A 17,568-nucleotide genomic window follows, 5' to 3' on the forward strand; every position below is an offset into this window, starting at 1 on the left:
TTTCCTGACTTTTAACTGAATCCTTATTAACCATCACTCATACAGTCACAGAGCCTGCACAGTTATTTTCTCAAAAAGGTTACATCTACAAAACACCAGGATGTATCTTTTGAAGACCAAATATGGATGTGTTTTGCATCAAAAGTATCAAATTACCACACCCCCCCCAGCTTAACATGAGGAGGAATACATAAAACAGCCTAAGGACAAGGAATAAAAATGATCTGACCAAAGAGGTAAATTAACTTCTGTACATAGTAAGATTCTAACAGCCCAGACTTTCCTGAGAAAGAAGGAGAGAACTATAAATCTGGTTGAAGATTTTATGAAAACTAGTAGAAGGAACAGTCTTAAACAAATATAAGAAATAAAACTGTATGCTCAACATATTTCACAAGTATTCATATGAAACATATTGTTTGAAAACTAAAGTGCTGTTGATGATCCCTGACAAGATATTTCTCAATCAAAGAAAACACTTGCAAAACATGGACATATTTATATAGTTTTGTCAGGGTCACAGGACTGAAAATTTCATTTTTAATTTTTCCTGCATATTAAAAAAATTCACTGTTACATATTTAGCAGCTCTAGCATATATAAAAGCCCTTAGTGGGGATTAACAGTGGCCCTGGTCAGGAGTGCTTTCATAATTACTTCCCTTTCCATATCCTCATTTGAACAAAATTCATCTGGATGTGTAAAGTTCCCTAAAGGAAAGCCAGGCATACTCCGATCACAAGTTTCTACTTACTGTGTCAGTCTTCTTGTACATGAAATGGATCTCAAGTTTCCTGAATGATTTGCCCTTCAAAGTACTTAACTTTCATTTTCCATCTCCCCACCCTATTCCTCAAATGAATGAGGCATCATTTCATTGTAGGTAGTGATTACTATTAAGGAAAAATTCTCCCTTTCACTCTGCTATACCTTTAGTTTAGAAGGAAAAAACATTTAAGGCTTATTTTATCATACTGATACTTTCGTTAATTTTGGGTTGAGAAAGAAATATCTAAAACCCACTTAAACGTTTAACTCCACGTATATTTTGGCCCCAAAGATATCCTTACCTCTCTCAACACAGTGTCATGAAGAGTACAATGAAAGGGCACCACCTTCTTGGGGAGATATGCAGGAAGTCTTTCATACATGCAGACACAAAACATGAGCATCAGGATTGGATTGGGATCACAGATATCAGTAGCCTAGTTTCAAAGAAGAGAATTATAAATTACAGGAAATACAGATAAAATATATAAAAAGAGCTAAAGCACAGTACATCAATTGTTGAATTACTTAAAACATCTTAAAATGTTATTGACACTGAAATGTTGCTATGAGCAAACAAAATATTGCTGTGAATCAGAACAGCTTCACCTATGTGTTAAAAGATAAATTAGATGTATTCTAAATATAACAATGACCTCACAGCCTCAAAGATGTGATAAAAGCTAGTCAGAAGTCAGAAAAAATACTGTGCACTAGAAATACTGACTAATGTGATTAAGATACCATCCCTGACTTAAAGTATATAATATGGTAAAAGGTAATAGTAGACAAACTACTAAGGTAAAAGATGGCAAGAGATTTTCAAGCAAAAGCCCAAAGGAGGAGGTAGCAGATGGGATGGCCTTGAAGAATGCTTGGATTTTAAATAAGTTGGTGTTTGAAGTGAGAAAAAGGTGTATTCTATCAGAAAGGTAAAGAACTCTAGGACAAGGATATAGGAAGTATAGTGTTCATTCGGGAAAGAAAAAGTACAATCCAAATCACGCATAATAAGGTAAGAAGGGGCCAGTTGTGGAAGAAAAGACTAAGGATTGCCACGGCCACATAGAGGAGGGTGTGGACGCCAGGGTGAGGGACTTGATTTCAGAACAAGGAATAACACAAGAGCAACAATTCGGGCAGATCAGGTAGGGGCAGTGGGAGGTGGCTGGGGAAGTACTTTGTCTAGAACAAATCACAGTAAGGCAGAAAATGTAATTATACTGATAAACAAGATAAATTAGTACTGATTGTTGGAAGAGATTTGAGAGAAAATCCAGAATTAGGGAGGAATAACAGCAGGGACAATCAACATAGCCAGAATGTGCATTAAACCCAAAATGTAGAGTCAGGAGCAGAAGGAGGAAGGATTCTTTCTCTCAGTTTATGTAGTGCTTATGATCTCCTAGAGAAAGGTGGAAGTAGTGGGGAAGAATTATTCACAGCAGTGAAGTATTGGGATTGGTCTGAGGCAAACACTCAAAGACATATAAACACCACTGATCAACAAGCAGCTCTGTCATTGTTAGTCAACAGGGAGCTCCTAACATTTCCAAAAAATGAAGATCTACTATGACTTAATGGCACACATTCACATAGCAACTGAAAATGATCCAGGCCTGGCTTGCAAACACAAACAGTGCCAGAGCTAAGTATATCTAAAGTGTTATGTGAAACTAAAGCACTTGATTCTGAAATCTGGCAGCAGTTACCACAGAATAATGACAGCCCCTTTGATCATCTGCTAGTCCACATTCCTGAAAACATTCTTTTCCTTCTTTGAAAGAACACAAAGGTTTATTCTTTCTTGTTCTCTCAATAAGCAGTAAGGCTAACCAATAAAGGTGCATGGGGAGGAGATTATTAGGGGGAAAAGGGGGAGCCTCGGCAGGGTAGAAAACTGTTAGTGAGTATGATGTGAGGAAAACTGAGAAATATATCAGGACCTCAAAGTTTCTCATCAGTATTCTGTCATCTCACATTTCTTCACTAAGGACAATGTTAGTCAACATATATAGGAAAATTATTCAACATAAGGACAAACTGAAAAATGGAATACAGAGTTTAATTCCCACGAAATGAAGAATATGGGCCAGCCTCTGGGTGTGATCCAAAGAGAGCTATCTATAGTGATGGGAAATGTGTTCATTGGGGAAAGGGTAGAACTAGTGGCAGGATACTCTGGTTCCCAAGCCTGAGGCCAGTAAAAGTCTTCTGAACAGTTATAGTGACTACAGCATAAAATATATAGGCAGCAATACAAAATTATTCCAAAAACTCACCTTTGAAAAATCTGTAATAGGATGAAGACGCAGTATTTTGGAAATGAAAAAAAATGTTTATCTTAATTGAAAAATACTTTTGATAATCAGGGTATTAGAGTGAAAAACCTTTAGAAAAGCACAGTCTTACCTTTATGATAAATTTCAATGAAAATAACCTAAAGAACTTTAAAGTAATCTTTAAAAATTGTATAAAAGGGCTTCCCTGGTGGCGCAGTGGTTGAGAGTCCGCCTGCCGATGCAGGGGACACGTGTTCGTGCCCCGGTCCGGGAAGATCCCACATGCCGCGGAGTGGCTGCGCCCGTGAGCCATGGCCGCTGAGCCTGCGCGTCCGGAGCCTGTTGCTCCGCAACGGGAGAGGCCACAACACAGAGATGCCCACGTACCACAAAAAAAAAAAAAAAAAGGGACTTCTTTTCCAAATATAACTGGTAAATAAGTACCATTCTGTGAACAATTTAAAAGCACAAATTGCTTTTTGTGATACTATGGGCTAATTGCTTCATACATTAGAGTGCATCAGAATCACATGGAGGGTTTACTAAAACACAGATCGCTAGGCCCCATCCTCAGAGTTTCTTAATCAAAAGGTGTGAAGTGCAGCTCTATCCATCTACCCTGCACAACACCACTGCACCAAGCTGTAACCATGGTGAGACTTTACCAATGGAGAGGGATGAGTGGAGTAAGTGTCAATGTTGAGAAGTAAAAATCCAGGGCACTGAGTATGACTTTTGCTCAGTCCAAGTTAACCTAAGTAAAGCCCTTCAGAGAGCTTCTCCTCATGGACCACCACAGTTATTAACCATGCAGACCTGTACTCAGGTACATACTGAACACGGAAACTGCCTCTTTCTAATTCAACCATTCGACCTGATCCCTACATTGGTACTAGCAGGTAGAAACTAGTAAGCTAATGTACACTCAATTGTCTGAAATAGGGTAGAGAAATATATAAAACCTGAGTGTGTCCCTTTATTCACTCATTTTTCATTCATTTATTTATTTACTCAATATTTGATATCTGTTATTTTCCAGGCACTTTTCGGAGACTACAGCAGCGAACAACAAAACAGAATAGACTGTTCCTGTTAAGAAGCTCACATTCTACAGGAGGAGGCAGGGTATAAATATGACCGGGGATCAACACTATTGAGAAAAATAAGCAAGAAAGAGAAGGACTGAAGGATGTACTAATTTAGAGAGGGTACTGGGAAAGCTTCTCAGATAATGTGATATTTGAGCAGGGTCTTGAGTGAAGTGGGAAAAAGAATCGTGAAGATATCCAAGAAAATGAAGCTCCAAGCAGAGGGAATAGAAAGTGCAAGGGCTTTGCAAAGGCATGAGACACAGTGTTTTAAAAAGCAGAAAATAGGCCAGGGCCCATAATGCATTATTCTAAAAAATGCAGCAAACTCTGTGAAAACAACTTGTGTACGTCATTTTGTTGGTAAAAAATAGAACCATAATAATTTTACAACAAAAGGACATATTCACTTCTAATATATATACATATTGTATAACACTGGTTAAAGTGTTACTCCTCAGTAATCAAAGTGCTTATTAACACCTTGTTTTACATTTTTTTTTTTTTTTGCGGTACGCAGGCCTCTCACTGTTGTGGCCATTTCCGTCGCGGAGCACAGGCTCCAGACGCGCAGGCTCAGCGGCCATGGCTCATGGGCCCAGCCGCTCTGCGGCATGTGGGATCTTCCCGGACCAGGGCACGAACCTGTGTCCCCTGCATCGGCAGGCAGACTCTCAACCACTGCACCACCAGGGAAGCCCTTGTTTTACATTTTTGAATAGGCCAAATACATGTTTATAAGATTTGAATCTTATTAAATTGCAGTTTCAAGGCAAATTGCTTGATATTATCAGCATGTCAATTAGAAGGTGATAAAATATTCCATGTTTACTGTTCTCTAATACCAATATATCAATATATCTCTTTCAATCTTGATGTCACTATGTTTGCTAAACTAATGCCTTTAAGTTAGAAGCAACTGTAATTCAAAGTCTCATTTTAAATCATACTTTTAATCTTCCCCTTACTTCTAAAGTTTAGATTAAACTCTGAGGGTTCTGTATAAAAAATAAAACATAACCCACTCTGAACATGACAGGTTTGTATGTACTTTGAAGAGGGTAGCTGAATGGAAGCCAAAGAAACAAACAATGTGCACATGTCCTCTTCTCAATACAAGCAATGCTTATGATGAAGAAAAAAATGCACAGCTATACTAGCCAATTGGAACTATTTCAAAGAATGTAAGCCTCTTGGGGTAGAAATTTATAAAGCCTCATTCCTCAAGGACAGAACCAGGGAGTGACCACCTGAACACTGGAGCAGGTCTATCTATGATCACCTGTTTGTCTTGGTCTTGGTATATGGACTTAATATGACCTACCCCCTCAAAATTCACACTTAGTGATTACCAATATGACTGTCACAATGACATGTAAGGTGTTTTCTAGTCAATTTTCACTTGGTCTCAACTAATTATGTACAAGGTTTCAGCAGTGTCACCTAAATTTAATACTTTATAGAGCTGAAAATGCCAGCAGTGTTAAGGCGATCTTTCATTTGTAGAGCATCTCTACATAATTTTTACCATTTATTCTTCAAAATAAATTGAAGAAGCATCTTTTATTATTTCCATTTTACATGTGTTGGGGCCGAGGGTAGGCTGCCCCAAAATGTGCCTCAATGGCATATTGATTATTTTGAATTCAAGTTACTTAAGAAACAGCCAATGCAAGAGGGACACTTTGACCCTCCTCTTTGTGTCCCTGAAAGTAGGAGATGAATCTATCACATGAAAGGTGCACTCCCTGCATTTGAAAGCAGAAGGACATACTTATCACAAGAGACAGGGAATTCGGGCAGAGATACCTGTATAAACAAAACATTACTTATTTAATTGACTACCCCAAGCCCAAATTCTGCTTAGATTCTTCACTAATTAAGCACCCAAAGCCCAAGTTTCTTTGTCCTGCCAATTCATCACCAATTTCTCTGTTTAAAAAGTATAAAAGCTGCCTGCTTTGGCCACTTCTTAGGTCCAATTTTTATGGGACCTCCATATGCATGAATTAAAATGTGTTTCTTTTTCTCCTGTTAATCTGTCTTGTGTTAATTTTATTATTAGTCCAGTCACAAGAATTCAAGACAGGTAGAGGGGGAAATTTCCCCCTCCCTGACACATGTAAGGAAACTGATGTTGAAAATGTTATAGGACATCCTATTAAATGCTGTAGTCAGGTCTAGAATCTATGGATTCTGTGTTTGGTTCTGTGGTTCCTTCTGTATTGTCAGACTACAATTTGTGATAATTTATTTAAAGAAAAAATTTCTCACCTTTGGGACAGTTTTTCCAAATAACATGTCAGCTGTTCTCATAATTTGTGTTCATCAAACTAAGCAGAATCCTTTCAGGATTAGAATATATGTTGCTGGATACAAAACAAGGATTGACTTTTGGTGAATTTTGTCCATGTACAGGGCGCAGATTATTGATGCTATGTGGTATAACTCGGTATAGTACCAGAACCTAAAATTTGGGTAAGAGAGAGAGGAAGAAATTTTACTAGACCTGAATAGCAAAATAAAAACTAGTATTTAAAGAGTAAATACTACCAAGCAAAGAGTAAATACACACCACCAAGCAATTCTCTGGCACCAGCTAGATGTCCTACATTCAACTCAATTCTGATAGTATCTACACAGAAGTTGTATCAGAGTCCATAGGTTAAGAGCTCTGTCCCACAAAACTGTCCTCTACTTCAGATGTCAATCACAAGCCCAGGTTGCTACCTGTGCTTCTGACCAATGGGCTATGTGTTGGAGGTTCCAACGACCCCTTCCTTGGGTTCAATTAATTTGTTAGAACAGCTCACAGAACTCAGGAAACCCTTTTACTCATTAGATTACTGGTTTGTTACAAAGGAAATTAAAAGATAGGAATTAATAGCCAGATGAAGAGATACATAGGGTGAGGTCCTGAACAAAGGAGCTTCTCTCCTCGTGGAGTTTGGGAACCAGCATGGTGGCTTGTGGAAGCATTCTGGTTGGATGGTTTCTGAACCCCCCTCCTTTGGGGTTTTATGGGGGGCTTCATTACACAGCCATGATTAATTAAATAATTAGACATTGGGGACTGATTCAACCTCCAGCTCCTATTGCCTCCCTGGAAATCAGGACATGGGAGTGAAAGTTCTCAATGCTCTACTCTTGGTTGGTTCCCCTGGCAACTAGCTCCCATCCTTAGGTGCTCTCCAAAAGTCACCTCATTAACGTAAACCTAGTTTTGGTGGAAAGGGGCTTCTTATGAATAACAAGATATCCATTTCAACTTTATGGCTCTGAAGGGATTTCAGGAACTGAGGAAAAAACACCAAATATTATAACAAAAGATGCTCCCATTGCTCTTATCACTCAGGAAATCCCAAGGGTTTGGGGAGCTATAAGCCAGGAACCGTGGATGAAGACCAAATGTATATGAGAAATATACATATTTTGGACAAAATATATATGAGAAATATATATATTTGGTCAGACCAAATATATTTATTATAAATCATAATATTGCATTACCTAATTAAAAAATTAACTGATTTGAGGACAGTTTTTTTCAAGTGCCATTTCATTAAAAACACAAGGATGTGAAATTCCTTTCTCATTTCTTTGCCAGCTTATGTAACTTATAAAAGTAAAATTTAGAAAATCAAAGAATAAGTTATCAAGTCATAACTGATTGTGATAATGATATTTATTTAAGAGGTCTGTTTTTAAGACAACAAAAATGTATACAATTTTGTAATTTGGCATGTTTGTATCCTATATCATAAAATTTGGTGTCTTTACATCATAGCACCATTCACTACATATAGACCACATGTTTGATCATGAAGCTACACATCTGAGTTTAAAAATAATTAAGCAATATTAAGTAAAGAAACCAGTGTCTGATCAGCAGTGTAATATAGCAATGAGCTACTCAAAAGTGCTGCTCTACTAGTGAGGTAGTAGATCACAAGCTGTTCATCCCACCCAGAACCTACATATATACAGGCAAGACTTTCTCAATGAAGGAGTCAGAGCATTTGGTTTACATTACTGTACAAACTCAGCTCCTTGGTTCATCCCAAACCTGTGATAGACAGGCATGGGTGTGAAGACCACAATCTGAGCCATATGCTTTAGTGATACTGTCGGTAGCCTGACCATATCTCTCCAGCATTCACCTCTTATTCGGAAAGCTACTCACCTACTTACTTTGTAGGTAAAGACCTACAAATCTCTGCTGGAGGGCTTTTTCTCTGGCACATGGGAGCACACTCAGCCAGGAGTGCCAGAAGATTAATGACCCTTGAAGCAGCCCCCTACCAAGAATAGTCAGGGAACTGGTAGATAAATACTCCAGCTTCCTCATCACTCAGTTGGGTTGACTCTGAGATTCATCAATCTCATTCATCTGAGATTCAGTGCTCCTACAGATCCCCTGTGGAACTGAGCCTCAGTTGCCCACAGTGGAACCTGTGTGAAACCACATCTGTTATCAGCCTTCCTCACATTCTCTGATTCAACTCCCTACTCTAATGCCCATGCTTCTTAGGATCACCTCTGAAATAAACTACTTGGAATCAAACCTTGTCTCCGAGTCTGCTTCTAGGAGAGTGCAGTCTAAGACAAGTATTGGTACTTTCCTAGTCAAGTATACGTTAATTCTAACCTTAGAAAAAAGTGCTCATTTCTTTACATATAACATATCTACACGATGTAGTGTCTTAAATGGCTACAGTTTAAAAAGTATTAAAATATTTACAAGAGTGCCAGAACTATTCTTAACTCTGCCACGATGAGAACTATTTTAAAATTCCATCAAAAAATCCATGTCTGAATTCCGAATAATTATCTGGCATATGTCTAGTAAGAATAGTCATTCAAAAATGTGATTTGCATCATTTAAGCATTTTTGACAGAAGTGTAACAAAACTTCTTTGCTCCTTCTTTCTGGTAGTTATGCGACTTAGGGTTCCTAGGCTTCAAATGACATATTCTGTAACAATGCAATTAAAAGCCTTTGAAAAGAACCTTTTCCCCTTCTCAGGGATTACCAAATGATGAAACACCTGAGAAGAGTTGAGATAAATGTTTGAGGCTAATAACCTGAACTGGCTCAGGATTCAACTGTCATCACTTACCTCCACTCTGCAAATAAGACAAGATCTACAAGTGACCCCTGACTACAAATATGGATTCAATGATGGACCCACACAGAGGATGCGTGTGACCTTTACCACAAGAAGAGCCACCAACCTGAGTACTTAATTCTACAGCAGTGCTTCTCAAACTGTCAGCAGTGAAAGACCCGTTAGTTTTTACTGTGCCACAAAATGCTAATTTTGTCAAATACTCTAAAAATAAATTCCTAGACAAATGAAATGAAGAATAAAACATACAAAATATAAGACCCCATCACAAGCAAACCCAAATACACTATGTGTAAGAAGTGTTACTATTTTTTGCTTAACATTCAATCCACATAAAGTATTTGAAAGACTCAAAACAACAGTGACAAAACTGCTAATAGTATATCTTTTGGGTCAACACCCAATTTCAGCATGTGGAGGGGGCAGAGCTTCCCCACAGAAATGAGCAATTCTCAGACACCAGCAGGGCATCCTACAATTTAACGTAAAACTGACACTATCTACCAGAAGATAGCATCAGATTCTACAGGTTAAGTACTCAGCCCTGCAAGACTACTCCTCCCTCAATTCAAATATCAACTGCAAGCCCAGACTATTACCTATGTTTCTGACCTTCCAGCTACCCGTTGGAGGTTCCAATGACACCCTCCTTGGTAACTCAATTTATATGCCAGCTGAAAGTCCAGGTTTGCTGACAAACTAGCTATAAATCAGAGGTTCCCACGACCCGCTCCTTGAGTTCAATTAATTTGCTAGAGAGCCTCACAGAACTCAGAGAAACATTTTACTTACTAAATCATGAGTTTATTATAAAAGGATATGATGCAGGAACAGCCAGATGTAAGAGATGCTTAGGGCAAGGTATGTGGGAAAGAGTGAGGAACGTCTACACCCCTCTGGGCTCTCCACTCTCCCCATATCTCCACGTGTTCACCAATCCGGAAGCTCTCCGAAACCTGTTTGTTTGGGGTGTTTATGGAGGCTTCATTACATAGTCATGATTGGTTAAATCACTGGCCATTGAAACGAATCAATGGACAAAGGCTTAATCTCCAAAATATATAAACAGCTCATGCAGCTCAATATTAAAAAAAACAAACAACCCAATCCAAAAATGGGCAGAAGACCTAAATAGACATTTCTCCAAAGAAGATATACAGATGGACAAGATGCACATGAAAAGCTGATCAACATCACTAGTTATTAGAGAAATGCAAATCAAAACTATAATGAGGTGTCACCTCACACCAGTCAGAATTGCCATCATCAAAAAATCTACAAACAACAAATGCTGGAGAGGCTGTGGAGAAAAGAGAACCCTCTTGCACTGTTGGTAGGAATGTAAATTGATACAGCCACTATGGAAAACAGTAGGGGGGTTCCTTAAAAAACTAAAAATAGAACTACCATATGACCCAGAAATCACACTACTGGGCATATACCCTGAGAAAACCATAATTCAAAAAGATACATGCCCCGCAGTGTTCACTGCAGCACTATTTACAATAGCCAGGTCATGGAAGCAACCTAAATGACCATCAACAGACAAATGGATAAGGAAGATGTTGTACATATACACAATGGAATATTACTCAGCCATAAAAAAGAACAAAATTCGGTCATTTGTAGAGACGTGGATGGACCTAGAGACTGTCATACAGAATGAAGTAAGTCAGAAAGAGAAAAACAAATATCGTATGTTAATGCATATATGTGGAATCTAGAAAAAATGGTACAGATGAACCGGTTTGCAAGGCAGAACTAGAGATACAGATGTAGAAAACAAACGTATGAACTAGGAGATTGTGACTGACATATATACACTAATATGTATAAAACAGATAACTAATAAGAACCTGCTATATAAAAAATAAAATAAAATTTAAAAAGAAAAAAAAATCATTGGCCATTGGCAAATGATTTAACCTCCAGCTCCTCTCTGCTCCTAGGAGGTCAGGATGTGGGATGAAAGTTCCAACCCTCTAATCACATGGATAGTTCCTCTGGTGACCAGCCCCCACCCTTAGGTGATCTAGAGTCTTTCCAAAAGTCACCTCATTAACATAACAAAAAACACCTTCACCACTCTCCGCACTTAAGAAATTCCCAGGGTTTTAGGAGCTCTGTGCCAGAAATGGCAATGAAGGCCAAATCTATATTTCTTATTACAAATCACAATATCACAGTATTGTAACATGGACGAGCCAATTTTGACTCCGTGTTGAATCTGTTTCTTTGACTCTAGCCTTTGCTTTTCATTGCTTTTGTTATTATAATCATACATAATGGCCTGTCTCAGGGAATCCTACCCACCTGTGAATGGCTGAAGAAATTAGCACATCCCCTCCCAGAGGCTGGCCATTCCAGGAGATGTTTTGCAAGACTGATGGTCCTTTTTACTTTACTTCCTCCCCCCTCTCCCTCTCTATTCTGCCTTTTTACTTTACTTCCCTCTCTGATTCTATCAAAGAAACTGGCATCCAGACCCCCATAAGATGGTAATTTTGAGACATCAGTCTTCCATCTTCTCAGTCTGCCGGCTTTCCAAATAAAGGTGTATTCCTTGCCTCAACACCTCATCTCCAATTTATTGGCCTATCGTGCGGTGAGCAGAGTGAGCTTGGACTCGGTAACATTCTTTCATTACATACATTGAGTGCTATCCAACCACTGTCACATGCACTTCTAGTTCCACATGACTTTCACTATAACATGTGACTTAATGTTTTTCAATGACAGATTTTTAAATTATGTGTTATTTTAATCTATTTTGCCAGTTGACAGAGAAAAGAGATGACAATTTTCATCTTTTCATTGTCCATAAAAAAATCTCTGCATTTTCTTAGATTATTCAGATAGTTTGATTTGTTCTGAAGAACCATCTCGAATTGGCTTATGTTGATCAGAAGGAAAGAATCAATTGCCAGTTTATGATGATTATGTTAGATTTAGGGATGCCTGATGGTTTAACACTTGGTTTGGAGTCTCTTTACTCCATTAACTGCAGGAACTTATAGGAGTATGCCAGATCCGAGTTAACTGAGAATCCAATTGAGGATTGTGTACTGGACCAAGCACCCAGACATCATTTTCAAGACTTTTTATTAGTTAATGAATGATTAGTCATGACAGGGAACAGAATACAGCCACCCCAAGATGTGCCAACTTTGCATGTGGATTGATTTGACTGAAAGCAACTGAGACCCAGCAAACTCAGGAAAAACTTTTTACCTCTCCCTTAACTGCCTAAAAGAATTTCAATAGGGAGCCTATACCAGGAAGAGGGCTATCACCAGAGATAACTTTTTTCATCAGAAAGACTTATCTCCATGGCAGGGCAAACATTTGTTTACCAAACATTTGCTCTTCCCATCTTCCTGTGAATTGTCTTCCCCCCTTTTGAAGCCTCAGACCCCTACCCCCTTATTCTTAGTTCAGGATGGCATATAAGCCTCAACTGTCTGACTGTCTCATATTTTTATGGGGCTTCTGTATGTATATAACTTGTTTCTCCTGTTTGTCTTATGTCAATGTAATTATTGGACCAGCTAAAGAACCTAGAAGGGAAGAAGGGAAATTTTTTCCATCCCTAAACTCATCACCCTGAGTGTGCTGCATGTAGAAAATGGAAAGGACCTCAGACTGAAGGCTTCCCTGAATTGAAATGGTCCATGGCCACTAGGGCTCCATCTTTGTGTACATTTCTGATTTGAGTGTGGAGTGAGTGGGACACTAGAAGTGACGATATGAGTGATAAGCCCTCTACTTTGCTGTTACTGTGCATTCTCTTTTTACTTATCTTGTACACTTCCTTAAAGCTAAGTTAACATGTTGCTATGTGAAGTTCAGTGTATTTTCCACTTTTGATTGTCAAACCAAACCCAAGGCCATGCTGCTGCTGAAGCAGACTAGGCCCTATATGACTGACTATGCAACAGATAACATTTCCAATATATTTTTGCCTATGGACTGGGATAAGTTAGGCATTAGCGATCAGTTAGCAATGAGCTGAGTCTTCCCATAATCTTTGTGATAAACAGAGGGAAATTTTCTTGAAGGATTTAAAGAACTTGAGCATCCTTAAGTATGGCTGTAAAGTAGATTTTAAAAAATCATATCTACTATGGGTTTTTACTGTGCTGCAATAAAGATGAAAATCAGAGCACATGCAGTAAATAACTCACTATCCAAATCTCAGCTACCTCTGAAAACCTCATGCAGGCAAGCCAGCAAGCACATAATACATATGTAAATATTCTGAGCTACAATCTGTGAAGTCTCAAAGTCTGTAAGTTAATTTTTTTCCACTTAATTTTAAAAAACCTGTTTGTGTACTTTAAGGCAGTGCCTTTTTGCTTTTATTTTATAGAAAAAAAAGTAATAACCTTGGATATCTGGTTTCTTAGGCCACAAAAAAGTTACAAGTACTAGGAAAAGGAACTAGTGTAAGCAGATTCATTGATAATAAAAAGTGAGAGGATATAGTCATATGACATGTGAATAAAGAAACAAACTATTAAAAGCTAAAAAATAATCCAAGGGCTTCCCTGGTGGAACAATGGTTAAGAATCTGCCCGCCAATGCAGGGGACACAGGTTTGAGCCCTTGTCCAGGAAGATCCCACATGCCGCGGAGTAACTAAGCCCGTGTGCCACAACTACTAAGCCTGCGTTCTAGAGCCCGCGAGCCACAACTACTGACCCTGAGTGCCACTACTACTGAAGCCCATGCACCTAGAGCCTGTGCTCTGCAACAAGAAGCTACCACAATGAGAAGCCTGCGCACCGTGACAAAGAGTAGCCCCTACTCACCACAACTAGAGAAAGCACGCGCACAGCAATGAAGACCCAACTCAGAACACCTCCCAAAAAAGATAATAATAATCCAAGCATCTCAGCACCATTTAGAGGAGAAATAGGCTTGTATACAGTCCTGTGGACCACTATACTGGATACTGAGGTGATACAAATATTTCAACCATTTCAAACCATATTCTATTTAAGAGGAAAGAAGGTCTATGTCTACTCCTTTATTCAATTATTACACACTGAGTACATAATACAAAGCCAGTTACTGTACTTAGAAATAGAAACATGACAAATACAATAATGCAATCTCTAGTTAAAGCATATTTAGAAAGATAATTAATCCTAAATGGTTGAACTGTAAAATCTTTAAAAAAGGTAAAGTATAAAAAGTAGAATGAAAAAAAAATGCTACCAAATTTAACTCCTTTTCCAAAGTTTTCAAGGAATATGGCCTATCACACCTGCATTTGTCAGTGTTTCTTCCTGGTCTAAAATTCAAGCTGTTATTCCACCAGGAAATGGTTCTTATATTTTTAGACCACGTTTAACGAAAACAATATTTTTAAAATAAAGATTGGTCTCATAATGAATAAATAGAATAGAAATAAAGAAATGTGAACTACTGCTTCATTAAAAAAAGAAGATGTAGATCATGACATGAGCTCAAATTTTAATTTAACTAATCTGTTACAATTTCACTGAATGTTCTAACCTGTGTACAAATTATTGTAGTAAATCTTAATTCAAAAATATATTTTGGGGCACATTTTCAGTAGGAGTCAGCAAGAATCAGATTTAACTTTTAGAAGTTTACATTTCCACTGATCAGATTGTTTAAGTGGAATGACATAATAAACAATGTTTGAATACACCATAAATGTTTATCACCATAACAAAACTTATTAGTCATTTAAGTCTAAATATTATCAAGATCACAAATGTGTTATAAAGAAAATATAATTTAATTCCATAAGGTAAGAATTACAAAAAAGAAAATAACTTTTATAAAAAAAGAAAGGAAGAGAGGGCTTCCCTGGTGGCGCAGTGGTTGAGAGTCCGCCTGCCGATGCAGGGGACACGGGTTCGTGCCCCAGTCCGGGAAGATCCCACATGCCGCGGAGCGGCTGGGCCCGTGAGCCATGGCCGCTGGGACTGTGCATCTGGAGCCTGTGCTCCGCAACAGGAGAGGCCACAACAGTGAGAGGCCGGCGTACCGCAAAAAGAAAAAAAAAAAAAAAAGAAAGGAAGAGAGAACATTATTTTTAAAAAGCATTCAAGTTTGTTCATCAACAGCCCCTATTAAAGAGGACAACAAAAGAAGAGACTTTGAGGAGAAGATGCAAGTTTCAGTTAAAACAGGAGGTGGAGAAAAAGCTCCAAGAAGAGACTGAGGCTACAGGGAAGCTTTCTGGTGGTAGAAGACATGGCATCAATCTGATCTCAGCTCTACAGCAGTGCACAGCATCATCCAGGGGATCACTGCCAGGGGTTCCAGGAAACCTGAGAGGCACCTGTTCCTGAGTGAAAGATGAAGTCTGCAGGCCCAGAAAAATCCCCGTTTCCCTTGTCTTCTCACTCACATTATCCATGGTGGCTCCTGACTCCTTAATCATCTTTATCAAACCTCCTCCCCTCTCAGCCTACATGCTAGTTTTTCTCAGAAAATCCCTCATCTCTATGTCAAAGAGCAAAAGGATGACATCTTAATGAAAACATGTCAGTGTCCTACCACGTGTCTAAAAGTTCTTGCATTTGTGCTCACTTTTCTTCCTTCTCTACAGCCACAATGGATGAGCGCTCCCTTCTCTTGTACTAGACACCGGCCTTTCTCATCTTCTTTTTTACTGTCCTACATCAGCTGTCTTTTTTAGCTTTTGGATCTTTAACTTCTCCCTCCGACCAATTCCTTTTCAGCCATATCAAAACATGCTCACTATACTCAGCTTTTAGAGAGTTCTCCCCAAATTGGATTCTCCTTGATTCTTCTGTTCCCTCTACCAGTTACAATTCTTGAAAGAGATTTCTACCCTCACTGTCTCCACTTTCATTTATTCCTTTTGTTCATCAAACCAAGGCACACCTAATGACCTTCCCTAACTCATCACTACCACCACGCCCTGAAAGTCTTTTGGCATCTTTGCTGTCCAATAACAAAAGAGTTTTTTAATCATTATCTTAAGCAACCTCTCAATTTCATCTGATACTGTTAACCACATCCTCCCCCAAAGGCTCTCTTTCGTACTTTTTCATGATATCATAAAGTGTTACTGCCATCCTTTTGCCTATTTCAGGCGCATTTGCAGGATTCTCTTCCTTTTCTATTTAAATAATGGGTTTCTTTGACACTGGGTTTCTAACCTACGCTGTCTTTTCTTTTCACTTTATAGCTGTGTTTATCCCAATTTTATCCTCTATAAACCACTAAATTTGCATTAAGAAACCACACAGACCACCAATTTGCATATCCAAAAAATAGGATTCGACACAATATTTAAAATACTTGTTAGTGGTAGTAATGAGAAAAACTATAGCTTCATCAGTGAGATGAATGATATTGTTAAATCTCTATCAAATTATATATATTTATCAAGATGATGAATATATTCAGCTCTGTATCACTTTATATATTCAGTAAGTTTCTTTTCTTACTCTGTTTCCACTAAATGAGAAAATCATAACTCATAATCATAAGTTAACAGAATGGGTGCCCATTTTGATTGTTATGGACAGTCAGGCCCAATATGAAACTAGAAATAATAGAGATATTTTTCTTTAAAATCTACTTTCAAATACTAATCAAATGCTAAGGTGGTTGATGAGCATATCACACTCAAAAGCAGATGGTAAAAAAACTACACTTGGAAAATAACATTAAAGCAAATAGTATAATACTCCTCAATAGCATTCATCTTGGAGAAGAGTTTCTTCAGCCTTCATTTCCAGGACCTGAATAAACTATATAGTGTTTTTGTGCAGATCAGAAAATGGCAGTCCCTCTGAGAGCATGATGTCCTGATAGTACCTGCATTTAAATTAAGAGTTCCCGCCCCTCACTTTGGTGAGACACAGCATAGACCAGGGTCCCCAGTCTTAGAAAGCAGCATGTAGACTGGATTTCAGCACCCATTCAATTCAGCTGTACAGAAACTACACAATCATATTCAGTTTCTGTCCTTTCAACAACTGGATATTTTTTTTCTCCAATAAATCTTTGGAAATGGTCAAACTCTTAATGCTTAGTGATTTGTACCACATTAAAAACCATGATATTCAAATCTTATAGGTATATATGCAGTGTATCCAAGACATGGAAAGCATCATTTGATGCATCATTTCAGCCAGTCACTTAAAATAATGGAAATGGTATATACAGAAAACATCAGTGCTATGAAAATATTATTTTTAATCTCACTCCTATTGGAAAAATGCATGACAGTGATCATCCCTACATAACTAGTACATCTCAACATTGGAAAGAAGGATGTTGAATTCA

The 17,568-nt window shown here is 38.2% G+C and overlaps 1 protein-coding gene across 1 annotated transcript in view; it reads right to left on the reverse strand.

The window, feature by feature from the left end:
• The window catches only part of CFAP47 (cilia and flagella associated protein 47), a 516,906-nt gene that overhangs the window by 249,721 nt on the left and 249,617 nt on the right, over nucleotides 1–17,568 (reverse strand). The window contains 3 exon segments of the mRNA XM_073798895.1: nucleotides 1,071–1,205; nucleotides 3,051–3,061; nucleotides 6,413–6,605. Of these exon segments, the coding sequence (XP_073654996.1) occupies nucleotides 1,071–1,205; nucleotides 3,051–3,061; nucleotides 6,413–6,605 (339 nt within the window).

This window comes from Tursiops truncatus, chromosome X (genome assembly GCF_011762595.2).
Source record: "Tursiops truncatus isolate mTurTru1 chromosome X, mTurTru1.mat.Y, whole genome shotgun sequence".
Lineage (NCBI taxonomy): Eukaryota > Metazoa > Chordata > Mammalia > Artiodactyla > Delphinidae > Tursiops > Tursiops truncatus.